Source organism: Pezoporus occidentalis, unplaced genomic scaffold (genome assembly GCF_034315485.1).
Source record: "Pezoporus occidentalis ecotype Australia unplaced genomic scaffold, CSIRO_AGI_Poc_V1 ctg223, whole genome shotgun sequence".
In the NCBI taxonomy this organism is placed as follows: Eukaryota; Metazoa; Chordata; class Aves; order Psittaciformes; family Psittacidae; genus Pezoporus; species Pezoporus occidentalis.
Window position 1 is genome coordinate 836487 of NW_026914106.1, and position 27692 is coordinate 864178.

Below are 27692 nucleotides of genomic sequence, written 5' to 3' on the forward strand. Positions count from 1 at the left end.
TGCATGTGAAAGGACAAGTCTATATTAAAATAGTGCTGAAACCATTAGGGAAGGTGGGAGTAAATGTTCGACAGCACAAGTAGCCCCTGGAAAGCTACTGGAGCATGAAGGGAGCTCAGAGCACAGCTCAAAGCACAGCCTTGACCTTCCTCCTCTGAGCTCCCAAGGAAAGAGAGCTGGAAGTCCATGGGTGTTTCCTCCACTGCAGTCTGAGGTGACCTAGGAAGGTCCTGCACATTCACAGTTGCTCCAAGTGGTTCTGTCCTGTCGCTCTCCAGACACCAGCTCTGTCCTTTCCTGATGCCTCACCTGGGGCTCACAGTTGCCTTCTCCCTTTGATCTCCCTTGAAGTTCAAATTCAAGTACAACCAGATTTAACTGAAAAGAAACCCACAAAACCAAAGGTATTTTCTGTGAAACGAGTTAGCAGCGTTGTCCTAATCAAAGTGGCCTCCAAAGGCCCTTGTAGGATAGGGACGGGAGTGGCCTTTCCCACTGAGCTCCAGCAAAAGGCCGCCTGAGGGGAGCTATAGGATTTCCTCCCTCTGGTTCTTGGGTTTGAGCATCACTTGTCCATTGCGCAAGGAGCCGTTCTGGCTCCGCAGCAGTTTCCCTTTCTCATGGTCAGGCCATGTGAAGATGGCTTCATCGCTGTCCAGTTCAGACTCCGAGTGCATCAGGCTAGTGTTGAGGACCTGGGATTTCTGTCTGCCACCTTTGAAGGAGAGAGATTCTCAGGTCAGAAATACTTTTACTACTGGTCAACAACCTCACCTTACTCCATTCCTTTTCCTATCATGTCAAAGGAGCAGCCTAATCACACTTTCCTGGGTGGCTGAAGCCAGTGACCCTGTTTCAGATACTTTGGCATGACGGGGATGCCGCCGCTCCAAGATATTGCAAAGCACAACAAACAGGTAGGAAAGCAACTGACATTACCAGAAGGGGCTGAGAATATATGTGGGAGCTTGTCTCCCTGACCTTGCTTGGGGCATTGCCTAGAGAGCTCTCTGAGTGCTAAAGGCTGTAGTAAAGAGAATATGCAGGTGTGTGAGAAGACCACAGTGTTCTTACTACCCTCCCTACTCTCATCTCTGCCTCTCTTGCCCAAAAAAGATAAATTAGCAGGATGAATTTAAAGCAAGGACAGGAGAGAGGTATTTACTGTCAGCAGAGGAAATATTTAAATTGAGCTTTTCCTTAATGGAGAAATGCAACATTTCCTCTGTTTGCAGAATGCTCCCTGGACATACCTAGCAAGCAAAAAGCCTTTAGTCAGCTGCCAGTCTCAGAAGCAGCAAGATGAGTTCAGTTACCAGAGAGCAAACGGTAGAGGCACATTTGCTCCAGCCTGCAGAACAATAAGCCCTTCATTTAACAGTGCAGCTCTTGTGTGCAAGGTGACAGACACTCAGACTAAAGCAGAGTTGGGTGCTGAGGGAGGAAAACACCCAGGTTTTCTTCAAGGGTATCTGTATTTATGAGCTGGGACAGCCTGGCTCGCAGAGGAATTGTGTCATCAGCTCTGTCGCTGCAATGCCCTCCAATGCTGCTCTTAGGGTCTGCTCACTTTGCTGGAACACCATTAAATGGGATAATACTAGGAGGAGCAGTTATTTTTCACTAGCCAACAAGGATCAGGGACTGTTTTCCATGCAGGTAACCCCTCCTCTAAACAAAACCAGGGTGCACGCCCTTATTAGAGCCACACATTTCAAACTACCAGAACCCAGTGCAAAACTAGAGCAAGAGAAGTTATAGTCAAGACCCAGGTTTGGGCTGCCTGGGTCAGGCTGCTCTGCACAGCTTACATACATCCACTTACTACTTCTGTGATACAGAGACGTTAGGACCAGGACAGTTTTGGCTCCAGTTTCTGACCCAAAGGGATAACTTGACTGTATACAGATCTGAAACAAGCTCTCAGATCTTCTGAGACTCGTCAGTGCCTAGCATCACGTTTGTTTCACTCTGTGATTTTACGTCCACTGAGGAAGAGTGCTCTTAGTCAGCACTCTGGAAACGCTGAGCTCTTCCCTCTCATGTTTTACCTGCTTTGGGATTTGGTTTTAGCTCCAGGCTTTCTTGATCCGTTGCATCCAAAATCTTGTATTTGCTTTTTCTCTTGGCTTTTCCTTTTCGTCTGAAGGGGAAGAAAAGGAATTAAGAGGCAGTCCATTTCTAAAAAAGGCTGAATAAAAACCAACTCTGATCTTAAAAGCTTATTTCAGATTACCTTCACATCAGAAAATAAAACATTGAAAACATTCCTTACTTGCACATTTTTAGGTTAATCCAAATCTTGCTTCTTAACTGAACCCAGACTTCTAGGACTTCAACGTTTCACTTGAAACACTGACAGAGTCCCAGGGCTAAGCAGATGACCTGCTGGGTTTGAATCTTTCATCTAATGCAGCTCCTAAAGCACTGACAGAGTGTGGGGTTATGGCCTCAGTCCTACCTTTTGCAACAGCAGATCACCATCCAGGATAAGATTCCAAAGGCAACCACAATGACAAAAGATGCAATGATCACATACAGGACACTCCACTCTGAAAGCAGAACACCCCAGAGACAGACAGTTTAGCACCTCACACATTTGATGGTGTGCACTTTAGATGACTATTCTTGTGGGGAGAAAAAAGGCAGGCCTGACCCTTTGCAGAATTAGAGGCTACCACCCATCACTGACAGCACCACTAACTCATCCATGGAAGCCAGACTCACTGCACAAGGGCAATGTGTGTTAATTAATTGCTTTCTCGTGGCAGGAAAGCCTCTGTAGGGGCACGACAGAAACAAGGGGTGATTTACACATTAAGAATGGACTCAGATCTTATAGTGAGTGCTCAGTGGGAGGGTCTGAAGAGGAGTTCCTTCCCTATCCCCTGCCTAGAAGGTTGTGTTGTGAAACTGGGGCAGGGACTTGGTGAGAATCGTGTCAGAGATACTGTGAGAAAGGTGCCTGCTACTCTGCCCACCCTGGCTTTCAAACGCTGTTTGCTTTCCACAGCTGAACAATCCCAGGGAGGTTGCACATACCACAGTTGCTTTCACCATCTCCCATCTGCACCCTGATGAAGTTCTCCATCCAGAAAGGGTCACAGATGCAACGCTTGGTGAAGGAGTCACAGCGACCATGCTCAGAGCAGTTCAGCTGACACGCTAGGGACCAAAACCAGCAAGGTGAACTAAAAGACTCACACGTGAGGCAAAACCAGGACATTACAGTTCAGTAAGGACAATTCCCATAGGCTCTACTTCAATCTAGTCACTCATAGATGAGATTCATAGCTTAGCCATAATCACAAGCAGTAACAAATGCAAACATATGCATGTAGGCTCATCCCAAACTAAAAAGTCACACTTCACTAACAACATAACACACATAATATGCTAAGAAAACATTGCCTAATAAATTGTGAATTTGATATGAAAGTTATGGAATTTGTATATTTGTAATGGAAATGCTTTTAAATAAGGTTTTGATTTCCAAATTCAAACCCAGCCTGCAAAACAAGAAACAAATAGATCCTTTAAAAGGACCAAAGGGAACTGAAGAGAGGCTTTTGAAGGCCACAAAACCGTAAGATCAGGAAGTCATGAAAATAATTATTTTACATAATTCTAGTTTAAAATATCTAACTGATCAGCAAATGATCCTCACAGGATGGAACTCATAAAAGAAAAACACTGCTAACGCAAAGCTGTAAGAAAATGATGGAAAGAAAACATTTCCTTCAGACTGATATATGTGCTGCAGAGGAAATGAGTATGTTCACAGCTACCAAGATCTGCAGTTCTATTGTTTGCAGTATGACACTCATTTTGTTGGCTCTATTCCATTAACACAGTATTTTAGTTTTATAAGGACCAATCTGCTTTTGATTTTGTGAATTTTTATCTTCCTAGCAACACAAGTAACCATTTACATAAATAGTGAATAGACAGAGCCAATGGGTAAATAACTGATTCATGTGTAGTCTAACAGACTCTTACTTACTGACTGTGTTAATTTCCAACGCTCTGAAGATGAGGAAGTCTGACTGTTGTTTCCTTAGTTCGTTTTTCAGCGTCCAGGCTACCTCTCGTCCTTTGAATATCTGATGGGGAGGCTGGTTCTGCACAAAAAACACCATCTTCGTGCTGGAATCAGACAAAAATCATTACCTGCTGCTTCTCCAAACATCAGGTAGAGAGCCATTCTCCCCAGTCTGTCATTATTCAGCACCCCAAATTTATTTGAGGATTAGACTTGTGGCTCCATCTTGAAAGCAATGATGGCAGAGCTGGTCATACAGCACAAGACCCTTCAGGACATCTGAGCCACCCATATTCTCAAAGGTAGGGCTGGACTGTTCATGAGTTTCCTTATCAAGCACATCTTTGCATGGTCATACTAAGCATGCAAATCTCCAAACTTTAAGGTCATCCCATTTTCATAAACTCCCTCCCTTAGACTTTACTACACACAGAACTTGGAGGCTCATTTAACTGCTCAGCACAGAGCTCCAGCATCTGAGAAGACAGTGAAGGTTTACAGTCTTTTGCAAAGCTTTGCTTAAATGCACAAAGCATTCTAGCCAGAAAAAAAAAACCTACAGGTGTAGAGGATACTGTATTCTGCATCTTTTAGTGCACTAACTTTATGACAGAAGAACTTGCTCCCCTAGGCTTGCTCGCCTTGCAGAGCCCTGCATATCCTTCAGATTCACTGAAGGATGCTTCACATTTACTATTACCAGTGAGCCTATGAGTCAACAGCATGTTAGCAAAGCCCTCAGAGTATGTGAACAGCAGCTGGGGGAAAAAGATCTTTTTTAAACAGAACAAGCTACTTTGATAGCTGAGGCAAAAATGGGATCTTCAAGCCATCTGTCAGAAAATAATCTGTGCTTTTGTAACACGTCCCACACTTTTATTTACTTAATAAGCACAGGAGCAGATGAAGCGTTAATTGCAAGGATCCCTTACTTCCATTACTCAGTGGCCTGGTCATGGCAAAAATAGGTAATATTACAACAGAAAGTGCTGGCTCTTCTCTTCTGAGCTCTTCAGGTTTGCACGGATAATGAATTCTGATTTTACTGCTACAGCAGGCAACGTGGACATGAAGGAATTGATACGTTACAGAACTCAGGAAAGTGTAAAGTACAACTGCAGATTTATTGCTGACTTGCTGCATGATTTCAAGCATGTCCCTTAAATCTTTTTCAGTGCTTTATCTACCTTAAAGCTACTCAACTTTAGTAAAAGTTAAGTGCAGTGTTGCACTTATTTCAACAGATTACCACTCTGCCCTTGATAAACTGTTGCCATGCCACTCACATGCATGTTCAGGCATCCTCAAACACCCCTACAGCAACGATGGACCACTGCCAGTATGGCCATATGTCCAGCTGCTGTTGTGACAATGCTGTAGTACCAGCAGCTGAAGTTTTCTGCAGAACAGTGCATTACCCTAACCAGCCATTTGTGCAGAGGTAGAAACATCCTTCAGATAGTCTTCATAATTTTCAAACCCAGGTAAGATTAGTTCTTAATGTAATTAGTTCTTGAAGTACAGATCTGGGGGACAAAGACATTAGCAACAGCAGTTTTTAAGGACAATGCATCATCTCCAGAGGGGAAAGATACCAGAGACCTGCCTGGCAACACACCTTCTCTGACCCGAGCAAGCAGGAATATCACACGTTAAGCAACATTTCCACACATTCCACTTGTCCAGTCTATTTTCCAAGAGAAAACAGCCCTTGGTTTACTAAACTCTCAAGCAATCCCCCTCCAGGTAGTCCCAGATGAACCCTACCTTTGCTCAGTGTATGGCTGGATCTTTTGCACAGTGATGTCCGAGTCGAGGACCCCCAGCAGAACGCCGATCTGTCGGATGAACATCCCCTTCTGCCTCTCGGTCAGCTGGCTGACATTAACATCCAGAATTATCTCCACAAGGTTGTTTTTCCTAGGATCTAGTGCAAATGTACATAATACAGATCCTTAGAACTTCTATTTAACAGTCTGGGGACAAGTCAGGTTTCTAGTTTCCAGAATTTCTGCTTTGAACACAAGATTACAGAATCACAAACAGAAGGCTTGCTAGTTCAATGTAGGCAACTGTGCTATAGCACAAACCCCAGACTCACCAGGTTTGACTTCCACTGTGGTCCTTTCCACATCACTCTCTCCTTTGGCATCTGTTACTCTGAGGTGGAATGTGTAGGTCCCTTCTACCAGATTGGACAGGAGGAGGACAGGGTGATGGTCTGAATTATTTAAGACTTCCTGAAAGGCAGAGCAAAATAAGCAGCAGGAAACAAACTAAGCATGATATCTCATCATGCTTGGAGATATCACTACAAGGTAACATGTACAACAATGAGCTTTATAGCTCCTCAGGAGCTGTCAGTGCTCCTTTCACTGAGTTTGTGCTGCACCAGACTGCCATTTAAAAAAGAAACCTCACCCCAGCTGCAGGGCTCCCCTCGTCCCGTGTCCACAAGTAGCTGACAATTCCCTTATCGTCAGAGGACTTCGATCCATCTAACTCAGCTGTACTGGTGGGCAGGGTGATGACAACATTACCAGCAATCTTTGCAACCGGTGGCTTGTTTATTTCTAAGCAAACAAAAAGGAAGCAGCTGGAGTAAGAACCTGGTAACATCTAATCAAAAACTACTGCCTTAGATCTCCACTCTACCCCAGCAATCCTGGCTGACCCTGGGAGAAGAGAAGGGAAATTACAAACTGCAGGATTCAGCTGAAGATACTGTCCCTCCAGAAAAGGGTAAACCCCTGACTTAAGAGAAGGCCATTTCAGTGCTCTCCACATTATTTTGCACCCATTCCTTACTCTTATTGTGCCTCTGAACAGCTCAGAGGAAACCTGTGTCTCGGGCAGCTCTGCTCATGGCTGGACATACCTTCTTTGACGATGACGTTGACAGAGCTTTGGCTCTGCAAGTTCCGCTCATCTTTAACTGTCAGAGTAAACTCGTATGTCCCAACCTGAAGGCCTGTTACAGTGGCAATGCTGCTGTTGGCATGCTCCAGCTTGACACCATCCGGGCCCCTAACCAAAGCACAAGAGGATCAGTTCAAGCTTTGCACAGACCACAAGAGCTCACACCAAACAGGAGGCTTGAGCTCAAGCAGGGTTTATGGGGATGCAAACAGACAGTTGCCTAGAAATACAGTGTCCATGACAAAATGCAAAATTATTTCCTCCAGTTACAGCAAGATAATCAAAAGAGGAAGTGCAGCATTCAGAATAAAAGCATAATTTCTGGTGGTTTCGTGTTTTGGTTATTTTTAAACCAGGGGAGCACTGATACCAGCATTCAAGTAGGGTTTAAAAAGTAGTACTTTCAGCAGAATTGGCTTGTGAATTGCACAAGCCGTTTTTTTTACAGAACAAGTATACAGCAGAAACAGTTCATTTCTAAGAGCTTCACACACTTTGCTTTAGCAAATAGAAAAAGCTACTGCAAGTTGCTCACAGACTTTTTCCTGGATTCCCTAAAGCACTTCAGTGTATTTAGAGTCTGAAAGGAAGCGTGACAATGAGAACACCACTGCCCCATTCAAACATTCTGCAAAAGCATCAACTTAGAAGGCCCTGCTGTTGTTGGATTACAAGAGTCTCCTTTACAAACCACAACCACGCTTCGTCAGGCCTAGAGATGAAGGCAAAGCTACCTCTAATGCTCTAACACAACTCCACCTCTCTCTAATTAAAGATAACATAAACATCTTTCTAGTCACTGGCAAAGCTTGTCAGGGCCAGTGACCAGGATTTAACACAAGCAGGAGGAGTCTTGTTTTAAATTAGAGCCCCAGCAACATGCATAAGAACAAGTTGGAAGATGACACCCACCGGGTTTTTTCCCAAAGAAAGGAGACTATCTTCTGGTCATCCGAGCTCTTGCTGCCATCTAGAGTGGTGCTGTCCACAGGAAGAGTTAATTCTTTATCTGGACCAGCATCTGCCTTTGGGGGCTTATTGTTCTCTGAAAAAGGATGGAGTATTTTTCATACACACCACAAACCCCAGCAATAAGAATTTTTTCCATGATTCCTAGTATATTCCTTGCTCATTATCTCAACCTTGCACTCAAAAGAAAGTGATGTTAAAAGCAGATCAGTGTTTCAGTCACACATCTGCAATAAAACAAAAATAAGATATAGGAGCTCTGATTTTTCCTCTCATTCTCTAAAGACTACTCCACTTTTCCTGCTCCTGTCCTGGGACCTAGCACTGTGGGCAGAGACAGCTGCTTGGAAATACAGTCCTGCAATTACACTGGGATAACATCAGTTAGACTACATTGTGTAAAATAAGAGAACAGCCTAGAAAGGCAATAAATCAACAAATATGAATATCAGCAATATACCAGTCCAGAATAGTCCTAAATTAGAGCAGCTTTTCTGAAGGCAGCCCAAAGCTACCATAAACTCTAGAGTATGTCAACAGATTGATGCTCACCTTGAGCCTCTGGAAGTGGCAAAAGCAGCTAATGGCAGCTTACCTGGCTGGACTATCACAGTGACCTCTGCTGTGGACTGGTGCCCAGCAGAATCAGTCACTATTAGCTGGTACGTGTAATCCCCTTCTTGCATTGCAGAGAGCTGCAGCACTGGTGTTCTCACCCCCTTTGAGAAAACATATTTGTGTATTAAAAAGAATCCTTATGCAGAGGAAAACAGAGAAGAATCTGCTTCCAAAATAACTATTATCAGCAGGTTCTAGGGGCTTATTACTAACTCCTGCTATGGGGCCAGGAGTCTGTGCCGCTTGAGCATACAAGGCACTTACAGCTAAATTTATACACAGCAACACGAACACTGTTGTGGAACGTAACAAGAGTAATGCCATACAGGTGCTCACATCTGAGATTCAGTAGTTAGCAACTCAAGCAAACCCTGTGGGGAGCCCTTTGCAAATCATGCACGTCGTGAAGCTGATTCATGGATTTTCTTATTCTATAGATTTGACAGTAGTAATAACGTTTAAAAGAAAAATGATGACATGGAAACAAGTTCCATCTCACGCTGTTCAGGACTGAGGAGTGTCTGGCCAGTATCAGCAAAGTTTAGGCTCCAAGGCTCAACTCAAAAGATCTGGTACATTGCATTTGCCCAGCTTAGGAAATGCTTCGCCTGGTACAACGGGTTATCCTGTGTGTCTAAATGCCATCCTGACCAGCAGGTACTTAAAGGGTCGCACAATCTGGCTTCCACATCTGCTTAAGAATCCCTGCTATACCATCGCTGATTCAGCTACCACCGATGTTCTGAGAAGTCAGCAAATGAACAGAGAAAACATGCTTCCCTAGCAGCCACAAAGGTTCAAGTGAAACGGGTGTGATCAAGTTATGCTGAGACCTGTTGCATGGCATTGCTCAAGAAAGAAAACAGGATGGCAGTGAAAACCTGCAGCTAAACTGGTACAGCTGAACCACTAAGCCAATAACAGCTTCGTGCTGATTTAGTTTTTATATATTTAATCGTCACATGCTTGCTCTGTAGGATTATCAAAGACATTTGCTAACAGTCAATTAAAAATGGTTTGATTATAGAGAAAAAGCCAGTTAATCAGTAACCCAAATTGAGTCCTGGAGACCTGCACTGACCTGCATCTCCATCACCTTCCCTTTGCTGTTAGGGCTGAGCAGCCACTCATAGCTGACAATGCTGTGATCATCGGTGCTCTGATTTCCATAGAGGGTGATGGAGTTCTGAGGCAGGGTAATCACTTGGTTTGGGCCTGCATTCGCCACTGGAGGATAATCCACTGCTTTGTTCACAGTCAAGTTTGCAGTGGTGGAGTTGCTGGCACCATCTGAGTCCACGACTGTTAGACTGAAGTGGGAAAAGTAAAAAGTGAGAGCAGTGAAGAGTCATAATCATCAGAGCTGAATACAAAACACTGGCTGGAGTGAACTGAAATCAAATGCTGGTAGTACTACAAAACAGAACTGCTTTTTGCTAAATCTAGATGTGGAAATCAACCTGATTAGTTCATATACCAACTGCTTAAGAGGAGATAAGCATCCAGCTATAGGTACTCAGGTTTATTTTATTTTAAATAGATCTGGTGATGCAGGCCATGGACATCACACCAAAACACAGATCAAAGGGAAAACATAGAACAAACAGGAAAGTAAAATCAGCTACTCTTTATTACTCAGGTATGTGAATAAAACCATTAGGCCTCACTCACTTATCTGGGACAAACACACTGCATTTAAAAACTGGATTTAAGGCCTTGCATTTCTTCCTAAGCCTCTACTCAAGCAGTTTAGATTTGATATTTCAAGAGACATTTTGTAGTGCTGGCAGACCATTCGTTCCCTTCTGCCATCATCTTAAACAACGTAAGAATAAAAAGGAGCTGGATAGCTTCTCTCTTCTGAAGTGAAAAGCTATAACTACCTGAAAGTGTAGGAGCAGAGAGAAGACATCATAAAATAGAGTTCTCTCCACACTGATTTGTTTTTTTCAGGAATCTTGTAGGTTTTACTCTCAAGGGATGAGAACTGATCAACTTTTCCAGGGAATAACCTACCTGAATGTGTAATTCCCAGGTACCAGGTTGGTCAGTGTCAATATGGCAGTATCACTAGAGACCTTCTCCTCTCGCAAAGGACCCTTCAGCTCTTCCCAGTGATAGCTGACAATTTTATCATCATCAGTGCTTTCTAATTATGGAAGAAAATGCACATACAAGGAGTTGGGAAATGCTGCTTCACAAACCCCAGATGTTCAGTCCCCAAATTCAGTACTGGTTTAGTGGGCAAAGGCATTTTTGGTGCAAGCCCAATTCTTGTTTATGAAACCAGACTAAGGCTTCAGGAATCTCTGATGCACAGATAACCCAAACTGTGTGCTCTCCTCCACCCTGTTTGACAAGTATACTCAAACACCCTTAATCCCAGCTTTCTACGTGTGCTGGGGGAAAAGGAAAAACCCAAACCAAAGCACTTACAAAATAAAGCTAACTGGGAGTAAAACAACCTAAAATTATTTAAAGGAACTCCCCTCTCCTGGCAGGAGAGGCTGGTTCTTTTCACCAAGGTGTGTTTGACAGTGTCACAGTTCCTCTTAGACTTCTTCCAAAGGGCCAGCCCAGAATCCAACACACAGAAGCCAGGCTTGTTAGACAGACTGCTGGATTTAAAACTGCAGGTACTCACGGCTGCCATCAATAACAGTCGAAATGGTTGGCAGTGAAATCTCCTGGAACTGTGGGGACACGATGGCAACAGGAGGCCGATTCACCCGAGGCTCTGCAATGATATCCGAGCTGTTACAATGACATCTACAGGCAGATCATGATAAAAAGCCCTGGCCAAGGAACTCTACAAGTAAAACTACTCGGCCTTTGTGTGCCAGGAGTAGCAAACAGAATACGTACTACATATCCTCTTTCATCTCTCCAGCCCTATCTATACCCTCAGTCCTGCAGTCAGCGAATCCAGAAGAGGAGTCCAAAGTGTGGAAGTGCTGTGGCCACAGCTCCAAGACAGCCAAGATCAGACTGCAGAGAACTGCACAGTCAGTGACAATGATTCATGCTTTCAGCTTTAGACACCAATTTGGGGAAACAGTGCCTTAATGCACATACATATATCTTGAGTTTACAGCACAACGAATTTTCACTACGTTAAACCACAGTCCAGTCAAATAAGCCAAACACCACCATGCAGGTATTGGTTTGTTAGAGACAGATGAAGTTAAAAGATACAAAGCCAGTGACTCACTTGGATTCACCGTTACGTTCACATAACCCTCTCCACGTGCATTCTCCCCATCGACGACGACTTTGAATTCATACAGACCAACAGTAAGCTGGAAGGAAGCACAAAGGATTATTTACCTTCAGGATGGTCAAGAGCTATTAGAAGATCAAGTTACCATGTTTTAGCACACTAGCAGCATAAAATATGGGCAATTATACTTCAACCTACGCACACACAGCAAAGGATGGTTTCCAAGCCAAAAGGTATTACGTATCTTAATTTACAATGGGCTGTGCAGAAACCAGGCTAATATTTCTTTGTACCACAGGTGCCACAGGCTTGTCAGTCAAGATTTATTTTCTAGCAACAAGAGGCCAACAGAAGAGATATAAGATTAGTTCAGGTTGTCTGGTCACAGGAATCTGTATGAGTGGACTGCATTTCAGATGAGAAAGGCTGAATGGAAGAGAAGAAAATCTCTTCTTTGGTGTTTTTACACAGGGAAGTATTTCTTCTCTTCCTTTTAGGTGACATGGATCAGACAATAACCCCTTCATCATTAACTATTGAACAAAAATGAGAGCATGAAGGAGGACTATGTGTTGGACAATGATCGTGATATCCAAAAAGCTGAAACTCTGACAGACATGCTCCTTTTGAAAGACTTTCACCTGCATGATATCATTACTAAAGCCTGTAGATGCTTTCTGAGTGCAGCAGAATCCAAGATGCTCAAAGGAATGTCTCACAAATACAGAACTGTATATTCACACAATATTTAAAGCCATTTCCCTGTTAAGAATCCTTTCAGTGTTAGAGCTTGTCTAAAAGCAGCAGCCAGGGACATGCTATGAGAAACTTCACAGCTCTCGTTAATGGAGTCAGCAAGTCCCTTTTTCAGTGGGACTTCAAGGCTTCAGACCTGAACAAACCACCACACTGCTTCAGAAGCAGAAATATTCTCAACCCTTTATTAATGCTAAATTGTGCCATTTGTATGGCTTGACACACTGCTGTAGGCAGCTTTTAGATCCCAAAATCAATTTCTTCCTTCCCTCATGCCAGATCAATCTCGTTTTTATAAGAGACTTAGAAGAGGGCTTGCAGTCAAATGTTGGCTGCCTGCCCATCATGCAATTTCCTATTCATCTTGAAATCACACACAAGTCTTTCCTGGCTGCCAGGGTCCCCATCTTCTCCACTTAGCATTTAACACAACAGGATACGAAGCAGCAAAAGCTTTACCTTAGACAACTTGAGGGTCTGGGAGTGTTTCCCTTCCATTTCTCCACTGTAGTCTTTTGGATGAGTGATCAATTCCCACTCATAGGAATAAGTGGTTCCTTAAAAAAAAAAAAAAAAAAGATCCAGACATCTGTTTTTAAAAGACTCTCTTTCTGTCATGATAAAAAAAAAGCAAAGGTATTAAACATTTACAAGGCACATTCTGCCACACTATGGAGAAATAAGACAGCTTGGAGTTTGGGCTGCAGCCTGGGAATATACCCAGGAAAAGAGACAATCTGTGCTTCTAAACACATGTACTCTGGAGCCAAAACCCATCTTTCAGCCTCTAAGGCATTAAAGAGCTTTGGAACAATCACAGCTCCAGGATGATGAGAGAGAAAAGTCGTATCATATCCTCAAGTCCTGCAGACACAATGTAATGTCAGTTTTTGAACAAGAATGCATCTATCCCTGTTGCTGTACAATACGTAACATGCTCACCTTTCCTCTGCAGCTTCCCACTGCCACTGTGGACAGAGTTATAGATAAGAACTTTACAGATACCTGTGAACAATCTGCATGATGAAATGATGAGTGTGATGAGCAGAGAAATGTGTTCCTCAGTGTGCCAACCCTCCCAAATCAGATTCCAAATCACCAAATGAGAGATCACTTGCTAAAACAGCTTGTCATCCATCAGCTAATATCCTGAATAGATGCTGAAGATCCACTGCTTCCTCAATAGCACTCGAGAACATGCCATCTCCCAAATCTGACTTTGTAGCACTTTCAATATTTTTCGTGCCTGGCTATTTTCTGTGAGAGGCAGCATAAGGTAATAGCACAGGATGAAAAGCATCCACAGGGAAGTGTTCCCTGACAAAAGACATTTTCAAGACCATCCTTATTTAATGCCCTATATAATGCCCATTTGCCATTTCACCATCACAAGCCCTTAGCAGAATTCCCAGGGAAGCCTTACCAGGTGGTTGCTCAGGGAGCACAAACGCATTCAGCTGAACTTCATTCTTTGGCAGGGTCACTTCGACGCTGTCTCCAGCAGAAACCACCAGCTCCTTCATAACTGAGAGGGAGAAACAGAATTGAGAGAGGAACAGGGAACATAATTAAATAGGTACATCAAAACCACCTTGGTTTCAGAGTCTGTGGAATGCAAACCAGCTACAAATGGCTGTATTTTGTAAATAATCCATCACTCAATATAGTTCCTGTTTCAAGTTTCACTGTCATTGTTAATGCAAAAGCACTAATAGGGTTTTAGAGTTTTAAGACAAGCCCAAAATGGCTCAGTCACCTCTCCCTCTTTGCAGGCTCTGTGCAGCTCCTGCTCCCTTTCTAAAGGGTTGAAACATGACCTCAGGCCCTGTATAGGGGAACCTATTCACCCAGGCCCAGAAAGATGGAAAGGGTTTTACCTGACAGGTTTTCAGCAGTGAACCTAGCTGCAGCCCCATGACACAGCAAGACAAACACTGCTATTTACCAACCTGCAGCTCCAGACCCTCATAAATAGATGAGGAATCCATGGTATTTCGCTTTTGAAACACTGCCTGGGGGCTGAGATTTTTTTTTAAACTGCATAACTACGTCACCGAGCATGGGACCTCAACATTCAATCCTGGTCCTTTCATTTGTATTTTCTTTTCAATCCCTGTCTTTCCATTTCATTTCAAATAGGCAGCTTGTGGTTAAAGACTATGAAAACTACAGCCAGTGGCAATTTCCTTCCTGTTTGTAGCATTAAGGTAACCAGAAAGTTGACTGCACTTCGGGTGCTGACGTTCTCACCTGGAGTGGTGGCAGGAGTACTTGGTGACGCAGCAGTGGTGGTCTGGGTTGTAGGAACACTGCCATTTGTGGGAACTCCACTTGGCACAGAAGTAGCTGTCTGCATCTTCGCTGTGCTTTTCACTGGCACAGGGCTCACTGTGGGCAACACATCTGAGGAGTGAGGATGGACCAAAGAATCATCCGGCTGCCCAGGCTTCTCAGTCTTCCCTGTGGCTGTCAAGCCCTGTGCTACAGGACTGGAGAACGTAGCCAACACTGATGGTTCTGGTGCAGATGTTCCTGCATGGATCTAAAGGAAAAAGCTGTCTTAGTTTGACTTGAATACCGAATGCCAGTTTTATTTCCTGTGTTTAAGCTCACTTCACCTCCTCCAGTTAGAGGCTGAAAAGTCCCTGGTTTGTTTTTCCCAGAAGCAGGGTATTTTATTGCTTCCTCTTTTCTCCTCTGCATTGCTTCTCCATGTTCTTTCTCCACAGCAGGCCATTTCTAGATCAGCTGAACACTACTTAAGACCACAGATTTAACTACAGCACCTTCAGTACCATGGCTGCTCATGTGGCAAACACAACGAAAGATCTAGGCTCATAATTGCAGTGAGTGGAGCTAAAAGAGAGGTGGGGTAAGACAGAAGCATGAAACAGGGACCATTTGGGCTATTTTGTCCATGTATTCTAAAGCCGTGCAGTTGGCAAGCAGGGAGCAGGAGGATTGCACTGGCATTTTTATATAATAAATCACTGCAGCAAGAGGAAATTCATTTCAGAATCACTCTTCAAAGCAAGGTGAGCTGCCCCAAGCAGCTCCCTGCGTGCATGCCACAGGAGATGCTGCTGGGGCAGGGAGCTCAGCTGGAGGGCAGAAAGCTTGCTCACATCCATACAGGATGAGGCACTTTATTGAAAACAATCAAAGTGTCAGGAACAATTTCCTTCCTTTCATCACAAAATTCCTTTTACAATACCCAGCGCCATTCTAGCTGTTAGCCTGCCAGGCAATACTCTTGACAATTTGCTTTCCACCATGAAGAACATGTGTGCAGCAGATTTTGTTGAGCTAACTATTTTGAGAACATCTGCTAAATATTTCAAATGGAGCCATTTACCATCTTAGACTTGGGAAGTGTTTTGGAGCTGAATTACCTACCCCTAGAGGAGCTGATCAAAAGCTCATATTGGAGGAAATATTCTCAAGCTTTTACACCATGCTGTTGGGCATTCAGGCCAGGAAACAGGCACTGGAAAATGCTTTAGACCATAGTGGGCCAAATGCTGCTCAGTGAATGGGCTGGGCTTCAGAAAACACTAAATGCCCGCTGAAAAACTCAGCCCATGTTGCATGTATTAAACAGCCAGCCAAGAGTAGCAACAAAAGCAGCAAAGGCTTCTCTGCAAGAAGTTCTTTTTGCAGTTGGGCAAATTGTTTTCTCTCCCATCTCTCAGCTAACTTTCCTTCAGTCACCAAATATAAAACATCTCAATCCATCAGTAGGTTTGATTAATATCTCAGCTTTATGGACCAAAGAATCAAATGCTATTTGCTAATGTAACAAACACGAGCTGTTTTTCTCTATTTGCTTACTTGCTGATGGATTTATCTTTAACAGAAGTATGGATTCTCTGGAACAAAGATACAGGCAAAATCCGGCACACTGCTGTGTTCTGCTCCCCATTGGCAGGCTCAGGACTGTGGCTGCCCCAAGCAGTATCATTTTGCACCCATTCATAACTCTGGTCAACTCGGGATACTGTCTCCCTTTTATCCAGGTTAGAAATACTGGCATGAAAAGAGGAGCAGGAACTCAAGACAGACTTTGCATGGGAGCAGAAGGTCTGCTTGACTTCATACCAGTATGCGACACCACTTTTTGCTTAGCAGACCAGCATCTACCTGCTGGGCACAGCAGCCAAGGCTCCACTTTGGTAACATTTTCAGTGAGTTGGATACTTCCTTGACTTACTTTTTCAATGCCTAAAATAACCCACTTTACAGTTAACAGAGATCCTCTTCCTTCCAGAAGTCTTCGGGATGAATTGACAGCCAAATGTCTGAGAAGAGCTGGAATTAGATAAGCTTTGCCTGGGGCAAAGTAACAGTCAAAAATGCCTCATGCTTGCAAGCTGAGACATTTCTTATCTTTACTCCATAACCCTGAATTCTTCAAAGCACAGAACAGAAGATTTCATTCTTGGGGATGAAGGAGGAAGAGACTAGAAGTTTGCCAGCTGTCCTACCTCATCAGCTTAGAAAGTAGAGAGAAGTAGCATACTGGCCTGAGTGAACATAGGAGTATCAGACACTTTTGATTCCAGCTGCTGCCTTTGGCCTGGGACAAGTGACCTGGTGTCTGAGACTCCTACATGTGTAAGGCAGAACTCAAACAGCTACACGCATCAGAACCCACACTGAACCTGTGTTGAAAGCAGAATATCTGTAGAATTTTCTTTCGTGTTTTTAATTTCAATGGGCCTTACTTTGCTAAGCCTGGTCTGAATTTACAAAATAGGCTCTTCAGCTTAGATTGTGTCCTAGATGACCTCTTTGTAAAGATCCCCGACACAAACATGTGGTTAATGTCACGAAACCTGGGCTGGCTGGCTGGCTGGCTCCTCCCTCATAGGGTAAAAGCACCCAGCACTAGCAGGAAGCATGACACCAAGAGTCAAACACTGGGCTTGCTAGGGCCAGCGGTAGTCAGAGCTGAGTACAGGAATGAGCTCTCTGGCTCTGCTGCAGCAACTCCACTTTAAAGGCTGCAGCCTTTCCCAGTCTGCCTGCAGAGCTGCTGCAGTGCTGCAGCAGCCCTTTACATCAGCAGTGCTGCACTTAAATACTTCTCCTGCTTGGCTATTAAGCGCTGTATTTTAAAATTGACAAGTATTTCTACAACAAGGAAGAAAAAAAACCTGGTGCCTGGAAAATGTCAGTCACTTTAATGCAAAAGCACAAATTCTCTTCCTTAGTTAAGGGCTGATGATCAGGGTGCACTCTGGTTCATCTTGGTACACTCTCCTTCACCCACCTCTGGTTCCATAGCATGGGTACAGTAAGACCAAATGTAGCCCGGGTGAAGTTGTACTGATGTCAGCATGTGTGTAACTTGCCTTATTTTGGTCCATAAGCAACCCAACTTGGAAAACTCCCTGCTTTAGCACTGACCTCCTGCAGAGGCTGGCCTCATCCCAAGTACACGGCCCTGAATGTTATCTCCTTGGCCTGAATTAAACTGCTCACAGATCAGAAATGCAAGGACAGCTGCATAACTTGCTGTATAATTTTGCAGGTGAAAGTTGGATGGTTCAATAAGCAAGGAATTAGCCCAGGGCTGGATAGAACCAGCTTTAGCTCAATACTCCAGTTAAGGTGGATTTTTTAATTCCTTGTCCTCCACAAAACCTCCATCCTAAATCTCAAAAGCCTGACTGCCAGGAATTCCATCACATCCAATGTATTTCACTCGGACATTTTTATTTGGATGAACCTGCATTTTGTCAAGAGATATGGACTTCCTTCACAGCAAGAACCAGTAAGGAGAAGAAAAAGATCTTGAGTCAGCCCTAAAAGCTGTGGGGTTCTAGAAAACCAAACATTTGTGAAGCTTTAGTGCATGATTTCACATGCCACCCGGGCTGCCCTGGAGCTCTCAGCAGTGTCACTTGGCTGCTCTCCACATCCTGCTCCGCAGGGTGGTGGCTCAGACCAGTCACAGGCCTACCTGGAACAAGGATTTGAATGCAAGGGAGAGAAACAAATTCAGTTAAGTTTCCACAACAAGAACGTAACTACACAATAAAGGCATTGGGCTTCAACAGTGCCAAATCCTAGAAACATGGCAAAAGGTATTTAAGGAACAATTTCACAAAGCAGAATTCTTTCTACAAACTTCATTTAACAATGTAAACGTGCCAATTTCTCTTTACCATCTAGATTTACTAATTTAACATTGTACATGTTTGGAATAGACTAAAGTGGTTTCATCCAACCAATGCCAACGTAAGCTTCTGTGGGTTTGAGAACCTGAAGCAGTCTTCAAAAACAGAAGAAAAAACATGGCATTAAGATGCCAAGCCAAGCAAGCAGCTGATGTAAAAGTACACTGGAAACTCCATGCAGGAGTCCACAAAATACCATATTTAATTGCTTCTATTCAGCGCTCAAAGGAAAACAGTTTATTTTAGTTTTGTGGGTCTAAAAAGGTACTTTAACAGGTAACAGTTTGCAGCTCCCAAGCACTTCCCACTGACATCATGTCTCGCTTTTCTTTCTACCTGGCAAATATACCTTGTGATTATACAAGAGATCAGCATTAGCACTACCATGACCTCCATCTCAGCTCACCTTTCCAAAGATAGTTTATCCTGGCTAGGAAGAGGGGGAGAGAAAAAACCCTACCACCCAATAAAGCAAACAAAAACCCCACCCTTGGCCTTGCCTTGTTGACAAGAGGCTGAAAAAAGGCATCCAGAAAGGTATCTTATCACTTAAGGACTTTTAAGTGAAAGTCTACATAAAGCAAATTGAGCAGAAGGGTGACAGCTGTCCAAAGCAGCCCCATTTCAGCCCCAGCAATCACTTACCTGTGCCAAGCCAGCATCATCCACATCACTTGATCTGTTCACATTATTGCTTTTAGGAGGGAACAGGCTTTTGGGTTTCTGCTCTCCTGGATTCTGTCCATTTTTCAGCAAGTCTTTCTTTTCATTTGGATGGCCTTCAGGAAGAGGCCTGTCTGCCACTAAGCGCCTCAGTACTTGATCCTTCAAGAGCTCTGCTTCATTTTGGCTGCTTCTAGATTTGCTGTCTGATGCTCTGGCTGCAGCCTCCTTGCTGGGGCTCACTGCTATATCCCTTTTCAGGAGTTCTACCCTGTTACCTGCCACACTCTGCTTCTGGAATGACCTCCGCAGTCTTTTTGTCCTCTTGACAGGGATGCCCCACTTGTCAAACCAGGTCTTCACATCACCTTCCCTTTGAAAAGTTAAGAAGTGCTCTGTGCTTTTTGATTTCTTTAAAAACACCAAAACAGAGTCAGAGAAGCCAGTCCTGTTTGCCTGACACATGCCAGGGACAGTGCAGTTCACCTGGATGCACATATTTTCCAAGAACCAAAAGGCATCACAGGTGGGGCTCTGGCAGCAAGCAGCCTGACAGGAGCGCACGGTGTGAAACCCTTCCAGCAGCTGTAAATGGTGATCTTCCCACCGTCTCAAACGGCCACCAAACAGGATCTTCCCTGGCTCACATCTAGATCGGTTCCAGTTTGCATCTGAGAAAGGGGAGGGAAGACAAAGACAGTTCTCAACCCTTTAAAGTAACAGTAGATATTCATCACTGTTGTCAAGATTAATCTAGGGCACAGGAGTAATGTGGAGAGAGAGGACAGGACAACAAAATGAAGGCTTCTCAGAACCTATACCTGGCCTCGGGACTTACACAAAGTTTTAAGCAATAATCTGCACCTCCTACCAAAGGGACCAACCCCCTTTTTGACAGTAATAGACAGTAAAGCCATCCACAGCAAAAGAATTGAGAACAGAAAGGCTCCTGTATCAGAGACGACTGCGAGGCACAGCCTGGACAGTGAGGCTGAGGCTACACAGCAAGTTGAGGCACAAAATGGTAACACAAATTATGTCAAACATTTTTAAAAGTCAAGTCACTTAAGAGCACAGATGAGCACTAAAGCAGCAACTGCTTTACGTATTTTTTCTACATTTTTCTTAGCATGAAAAAAATTCAGAATGCTTGCAAGGATCAATGGATTAAAGGCTTCCAAAATTCAGAGCTCTGCAGATTAAGGACTCCCTAAAAATAGACTAATGAGCTATGAGGCTGTTATGCTGTGCTGTGTTCATCATCCAAGGGATAACAGGTCACTGGAAGATTACAAACTCGCTGGACTCTAAGTAGTGCAGATGCAGATGCTCCAGCTCCCTGTATGTCGAGAGTGGAGTTCTTGAATATAACACAAATGGGAATCTTTTTCTCCATTAAAATAGTCTGAGTTTCAGTTATAATACCCTGATTCCCGTTTCTTGACAGCATATAAAAAAAAAGTTCAGTAACATTACTATCCAGTAACTCTGAATACAGACTTCATGTTGCATTATACCCACATTCATTATGTTTGGAACTAAACAAATAAACAGGCATGGATGTAGAGACTACTGATTCATCTGTCTCCCTGGGAAGTCTCACCCCACTTCTCCTGTCACTTCCAAGTTACAATCAAATTAAAGATGAAATATGCTGGGGCAGAGGAGAAAGACTGCACAGATCTCCCTGCCTCACAAACCAAACAGAAGTGATTCAGTGATGGCACTGTGGTGTGTTTTATGATTCTTGGAAGACATCATACAAGGCCTCCACTGCCTGGCACTACTTGAACCATTTGACTTGAGGACTCCAGCCACAAGGACACAACCTCACACTACTAAGATGGCAAGGAACTCCAATCCTCTGAATCAAAGTGGTATCAAAGTGCTATGACTTTGACCTTAATCTTGCACCATACCTCCGGGGACATGGAAAGTTACAGTACTTTTATAACCTTTTGTGACCCGATTAGCATCGTATGATTGAAGAAAGCAAGTGGAGAAGATTTTTTGTTGTTATTTTTTTGTTGTTAATTCAGTTATCCCAAACACCAAAACAGGTGTAACAGCTTCTGTGCTCCTGGTCATTAAAGAACACACAATGGTGTTTCTCACCCAGAATGGATTAGCCACTTTTTTGAAATGAAGGAAAATGGCCATATTCACCTACCTTTTGTGTGGAATCTCTTGCTACACCAAGAATTTCAAGCAAAAAAAGGAACTACCACCACCACAAGGAGAAGTCTGGGCTTGAAACATCAGAAAGCAGGAAACAAAAGTGACATTTATAGCTTATTGCGAAGCCAGCTGAGTAAAGGCAGTTTGAAGACAAGGTTCCAGAAAGCTAGTATCAGCTGCAACAGAATGCACTTGGGATCTATGACCAACTGATGGGGGACCAGAGCTCCCTGTGGGTGTCTGAACCCACAACTGTGCAGAAGATGGGGAAGCTCTTCACTCAAGCAACATCCAGCTGCTTGAGTGTGTCAATGAAACTTTGCCTATGCTCCACAGAGAGCAAGGTGGACATCAGCACCTTTAAAGTCATCACCATCCTTGTCACACTTCATCAACACACAGCGCTTCCTTGGAGAGCAAGCAGACAGGCAGCCTGTCTGCCCGGGGCAACAACCGGCCTCATTACACTCCAGAGTGCTTGGACTGACAGTCACCCTGACACAGGGACAAGCACCTGGCACTAACCTGATGGGTCTGAAATTAGGACAGGACATGGGATTGGAGAGTGCACACACACAAAAGTTGTATGTATGTACACACACACACTCCAGGCTTAAAGAAACAAGTAGCTATTGAAAGAATAACACTATCACTGGGAATTTCAAAAGGGTCTTATCCATTCAAGCTCAGTTGAGTCTAAAAAAATTAACTTTCTATTAAAGGTGAAGCACTGTCCCTAACATATCCCGTGAAAAGAATAATATACTGCTTCCTACATCCCCAAAACGCCTCCTCCTCCTTGCCCAGTGCCGAGATGTCAGCCCTGGCTCATACACACCACTCAAATTATCAGCTTGATACAGAACCCAGTGAAATTCAGCAGCAGCTCTCAAGTAACAGGCTTAGAACTGGGGCACAAACAGAATGGGCCAAAAGTTCCCAGGGAAAACTACCCCTTGCGAAAAATCACCACATAACACAAGTATTAATTCAGCTAAAATGTAAACCCTGAATCCTCATAAGCATCTCTCCTAAGCATGCCAGAGCCATGACTTTGCCCAGATGACACAACGCTACCATGCTGAGAGCATTCTGCTCTTTTAACCCAGTGCTAAACCAAGATGCAGAGATCTGAATTATATTTTTGGCCAGATTTCACTTCCAGAACTCTGCTAATGCCCACAGAATCTGGTGCAGCACCTGCACTAGGTGGACACGGACCTGCACCAAACAAGAGAGGCAGCTCCAAGTAGCAGCAGAGTTACTAACTCCTCCTGAGAGTGGTCTGGTCTATTCCTTCCAGTTCCTTGTGCTGAAACCACACACAGCAGGCAGATACAGGAACTCAGAGGCTGGGTCAGGCCAGTAAACCTGGTCACTGATAGCATCAACACCAGCAGCTTCAGAGAAAAGCACAAGAAACGTGTCAGCACAAACAGCCCTGAGCACGAGTTCTCTCCTAAGCCCCAGCAGCCAAGCCAGCCTTGCACAACTCACATCACAGGATGCCTGCACAGCGAGTGTGCTTAGTCACTTCTTAACATTGGCTTTGTCATTTTTTTTATTCCCTAATATATCAGTAGAAAAACTGCTGCTCTTCTCAGGACCTCAGGAGTTCCTGCGCCAGCAAAGCAGCTCACAGCAGGGAAACAGAACGGACAAGAACAGTTTCTATTAATATGCTCAGGTTCATGGGCTTGCTCAGGCACTTAATCCCTCCTGATATCAGATTAATGATTAAAGACTTGACTCTATAGACTTTTTAAATCCATCACATGTAACCAATTATGTCAACTCCACAGCCACAACTCCTCCTCAGCTTATCAAACTCTGCTCCTAAAGTGACACAAGGCCAAAAGGACAAGAACTCTAGAATGGAAAATGTCCCCACATTGGGATAATTATGTCACATATAATTAGATTTCTTTCCATACACTTCATGGCTTTAACTCTCCCACACAGACCAGCCCTCAAATAGAGCGGCACTCTCCAGAAGACATTCCTGGAGTGACACTGGATGCACAGTTCTATACTTCTACGATATTATTAAAGGCAGGAAATGTCACACAGGAAGTCCAGTCTACAAGGAAACCCACAGTCCACATGACACACCATCCAAACACACAGTGCTGAGTGCCCTTTGCTAGGCCAGGAATACAAATACATCTTCCCAGGTTCTAAATTAGCTGCTTAAGAATCAGGTCAGGATCTGAACTTTAAAAGAAAGCCAGACAACAAACAAGCAAAACCCCACACAATCCATTACATGAAAGCCCCATACAAGCCACTCACTCAGTTATTTACTTGAGCAAGAGGTTGGTAACTCAAGGTTGAACAGGAAATAAAAAAGCAAACACAACTGCCCATAGGCAAATACAGACTATTGACACACAGCATCTGGGGAGTGTTAAACATTTGAGGGCTGAAAAACCATTCCTGCCTTCCCAACTTGCTTTGAGTAATCCTCAGATGAAATAATTTTCCAGGTATTTTCCACTACAGTAGCTGTGGGACAGACAGATCCTTGCGGCTGACCACCTGGGTACTCAAAGTAACAGGTCCTTATCAGAGCAAGTTAGGGTTAGAAGAAGGAATCCCACCACACCCCACATCTTTCCCACCCTTTTGATGGCTCATTTAGTAACTGCAATAATTTCACTTTCAGAGTATTTTAAACAAGTGAGAGGGACAATATCACAAAAACTACAGGCAAGATCCCAGAGAGAACAGGAGACTCTCACCTGCTGAGGAGCACAAGGCACACAGGCAAGCGCACAGGTAGAACAGCTGCAGACTTCCCTGCTCCCTTGCAGCTTTTCCCAGGCAGTGTCGTGACAGAAATCGGGCGCTAATGCTGAACTTGGCTTCCAGTCTCTTCTCCATGGCCTCTGTGGGCAGCAGCAGGGTTCTAGAAACACATAAGGTGAAACACAAAACATCCACTGGTAGTTGGTATGTTCTTGCACTGATCCTGGCGACGCTCTAAAGAGCACAGAGCATTTGCAGAGGTAAAGGAACATCTCACCTGCTGTGACTTAGTCCAGCTGCTGCTCAGTAACTACCAACATCTGATACGGGAGCAAAATTTGGAGTAGCAAACTTCCCAGTGCTGAGCCACAGCAGACTACCACGAGAGCCCTTCCCCTCATCCTTGGGATTTCCTCCTCCAAACCCCACACTTTCAGTGGCAAAACAGCCGATATATCTACTATGCAGTCTGCTGGATTGCAAAGATACCTGTGAGAAATTCCAGTTCCAAATACACCCCAGGGAACAGACACCCAAGAGCAACACGAGCATAAAACACAGGCTCTGATGAACCCGGCACATCTGCTGGAGATGTCATCGCCTGCACATTGGTGCAGGCTGGTACCAGCCAGAAACAAAGAGAAATAAGAATACAGCAACACTGAGAAACAGGGCGCTGAAGACGTGCTTCGTCTCGGGCTTTGCTTCACAGGGCAGAGATCACAAAAACAATGATAACCCTTCTCAGCCTTCCTAATGCCAAAGGCTCTTTTATAGCCTCATATAGTACTGAAATGTAAATTAGCTTTGGATGATGTGAAATGAAAACAAATTACTTCACAAGTAATTGATAGGGTCTGATTTTAAAGAGTAGTGAAGCGCCTTTAGGCACAAGCAGTTAAAACTGCCATTTCTAGAGAATGAAAGGGAATAGTCACAGGGAACACGGGGGATGTTCTCACTGACAGCCAGACCCACCAGCCCGCTGTTCAAACACTCCTGTTTGTTAACCCCCAAGGGAATTTCACTCCCAACCGGCAGCAACGAGCGTGAGCTGCGGGAAGGACGCACACGGGAGGAAAACTTCGCGATGGGAGATGGAACCCCGCGGCTGCTCTGCCAACGGGTCGGTACCGGAACTTCCCCTCCCGGGCTCCGCTCCGCCGTCCCCTCGCTCTCACAGGGCACGGCCCGGTGCAGGAGGCCGCAGGAACAGCCGGGCTACCCCGCTCCTGCCCGGCCGGCGGGACACGCCGAGAGCGGAGGCCCCAGCCCGGAGCTGGCTGTCAGAGCCCCAGGGCCGGGAGCGGGAGGAAGCAGCGCAGCGGGTACGTACCAGGGGCGCATGGCGAGGCGAGCCCAGCGGCTCCTCGGCAGCCTCAGGCGGGCGGCGGCACCGGGCCGGGCCTCCAGCGCGGCGGGCCGGGGGGCAGCGCGGCCTCCTGCCCCGCGGCCATGGCGCCAGCAGCGGGCACCCGCTCACCCCTCACCCGGAAGCTGAACCTTCGCTTCCCGGAACCGGGACGGCCTCCGCCGGCGCCCGTCGGTCGGTGCCGGAGCTGCGGATCCGGTGCTCCCGGCGCTCCCTCAGCAGCGGGCCAAGAGGCCGCGCAGCCACAGGGGATTTGCCCACAGGCCGCGCGGGGGCGGTGGCTTCAGGGACCGCCCAACAAGGCGGCAAGCGGTTGGGCTGTGACGCGGAAGCCGCGCGTGGATTGGCTGGAAGGCAGAACGGGGCGGGGCATCGGTAAAGGGCCCGACGTGCTACCGGGTGCGCTCCGTGTCCGTGCTGCGGCCGCCGGGCCATGGCCGAGGCCGCGGGCAGCTCCGCGCTGAGGCGGTGCCTGGATGTGCTCAGGGACGCGAGGAACGACAGCGAGCAGTTCGCAGCCCTGCTCCTGGTAAGGAACCGGGGCGCAGGGGGGCGGCGTGTGCGGAGGTCGGGGCTGAGCGGCGTTGGGAGCCTCGGGGCGAGGCGCTTCAGAGCCCTCATGGTCCCATCAGCAAGGCAGAAGGAGCCCGGCCTTGTCCGGGCGCGCTGAGGGGTCATGCGTGCTGCCACGCTCCCAAACCCCCCTGGGAAAGCTCCCGTTAGCGCTTAGAGCAAGCGCCCAGCTCAGCGGGTGCTTCTCTGCGCTAATAAAAGCTGTTTAAGGCTTCTTACTTGCCTGTTGAACCCTGTACATTCTGCAAACCGCTTGCAGTGCTCACCCCTGGTTTGCCTTGCAGGTGACCAAAGCGGTCAGAGCTGGAGAAGTAGACGCCAAGACCCGTCGCCAGATCTTTGATGCAATTGGATTCACGTTTCCCACTCGCCTGCTCGCGTCTGGGAAGCCCCCACCCGGCTGCCCCGATCACACCTTCCGGGCGCTGGGCCTTACTCTGCTGGCATGCTTCTGCACCGATCCCGAGTTAGCGGCGCACTCCCAGATCCTGAACAAAATCCCAACCTTCAATGACATCCTGGTTTCCCCCTGCAACCCGGACAGCGCACCCATGGTTGATGATGTATACCAGTGCCTCAGTGCCGTCATGGCCACGAGCAGGGGGCCCAGAGAGTTGGTGACCAAAGGGACAGTGTCTGCCCTGTGCCAGGCATATGTGAATTGCAGTTATGGCTCTGACCGTGTGTTGGCTCTGCTCCTGGGGCTGTTGGCCATAGCAGAGGAGAAGTGCTGGCAGAGAGATGCTCCACACCTCCTGGCCGTGCTGAGCAAGCTCTCCGAGGATTTCCTCAAGACTGAAGACATGACCAAATTCGAGCTGTGCAAGGTTCTGCCTCATTTCATCCCCTTGTCACCACCACTCACACAGGACCCACAGGGCTCTGAGTGCCTCCATAGGCTTTACAAAGGGCTGGCTAACATCTTGGGCAGTAAACTCAGCCAGTCGCAGCGGGACCCTGCCCTCAAGCTTGCTGCCTGCCTCCTGCAGGCCTATGGGTCAGAGTGGATCCCAGCAGGCAGTGCTGGAAGCAAATTCCTGGCCTTGTTGGTGAACTTGGCTTGTGTGGAGGTCCGCCTGACCCTAGAGGAGCCAGATCCCTTGGAGGTGGAGGGGAAGAAAGAAGTGGTAACAGCCTGCTATGTCCTTATTGAGATGGGGATCCAGGAGTGCCTGAGAGAAGAGAAACCACTGCTCGAGGAGGTGCAGAAAATGCAGCTCATGAGGATCATGGAGGAGGCATTTGGAGCTGTAATATTCTACCTGAGGCAGGTAATGCAGGGTTTGCAAGCAAAGAGCATGTTTTTGTGTGTTTCTTGGGGAGGCTTTTACAGCTGCTAACCAGGATGCTTACTGGGTGCTCAGCAGCTCATGGCTGTGTAGAGGCAAACTGCATCTGGGCCCACTGCAGTTTTCATACCTACAGCAGCTCGATAGAACAGTGGCCCGAACA

At 45.7% G+C, this 27692-nt stretch overlaps 2 protein-coding genes across 4 annotated transcripts in view; one reads left to right on the plus strand and one right to left on the minus strand.

Annotated features, from left to right (window-relative positions):
• Window positions 1–26006, minus strand: KIAA0319L (KIAA0319 like). Of its 2 annotated transcripts, XM_062620722.1 has the most exons (21): window positions 25632–26006; window positions 24289–24455; window positions 19352–20040; window positions 14775–15066; window positions 13948–14049; window positions 12984–13081; window positions 11760–11847; window positions 11193–11285; window positions 10565–10697; window positions 9630–9858; window positions 8526–8649; window positions 7874–8006; window positions 6921–7069; window positions 6464–6615; window positions 6144–6282; window positions 5810–5969; window positions 4004–4146; window positions 3043–3165; window positions 2462–2552; window positions 2052–2143; window positions 1–715 (listed from the first exon to the last, which is right to left on the minus strand). In XM_062620722.1, exons 2-21 carry the CDS (start codon window positions 24428–24430, stop codon window positions 528–530), a joined length of 3360 nt encoding a protein of 1119 aa, XP_062476706.1. In that variant the 5' UTR covers window positions 24431–24455; window positions 25632–26006; the 3' UTR covers window positions 1–527. The 2 variants fall into 2 exon arrangements, with proteins under 2 accessions (XP_062476706.1, XP_062476707.1); XM_062620723.1 differs by lacking the exons at window positions 19352–20040; window positions 25632–26006 and having other exon boundaries at window positions 24289–24408.
• Window positions 25379–27692, plus strand: part of NCDN (neurochondrin) — a 4297-nt gene continuing 1983 nt past the window's right edge. The window contains exons 1-2 of one of the 2 annotated variants that reach the window (XM_062620724.1): window positions 25379–25623; window positions 26525–27511. In XM_062620724.1, coding sequence (XP_062476708.1) covers window positions 25393–25623; window positions 26525–27511 — 1218 coding nt within the window. In that variant the 5' untranslated portion in view covers window positions 25379–25392. Of the gene's footprint in view, window positions 25624–26052; window positions 26197–26524; window positions 27512–27692 lie in introns of those variants that run through there. The other variant, XM_062620725.1, reaches the window with a different exon arrangement.

What these genes read in the sequence shown, in the direction of transcription:
- KIAA0319L (XM_062620722.1), bottom strand. Translation starts at nt 24,430, where the DNA reads ATGGAGAAGAGACTGGAAGCCAAGTTCAGCATTAGCGCCCGATTTCTG. An exon ending in CACTGTGATAGTCCAGCCAG is followed by an intron (nt 8,007 to 8,525) that starts GTAAGCTGCCAT and finishes ATCCTTTTTCAG; the next exon opens with AGAACAATAAGCCCCCAAAG. An exon ending in GTGATCTGCTGTTGCAAAAG is followed by an intron (nt 2,144 to 2,461) that starts GTAGGACTGAGG and finishes CTTCCCCTTCAG; the next exon opens with ACGAAAAGGAAAAGCCAAGA.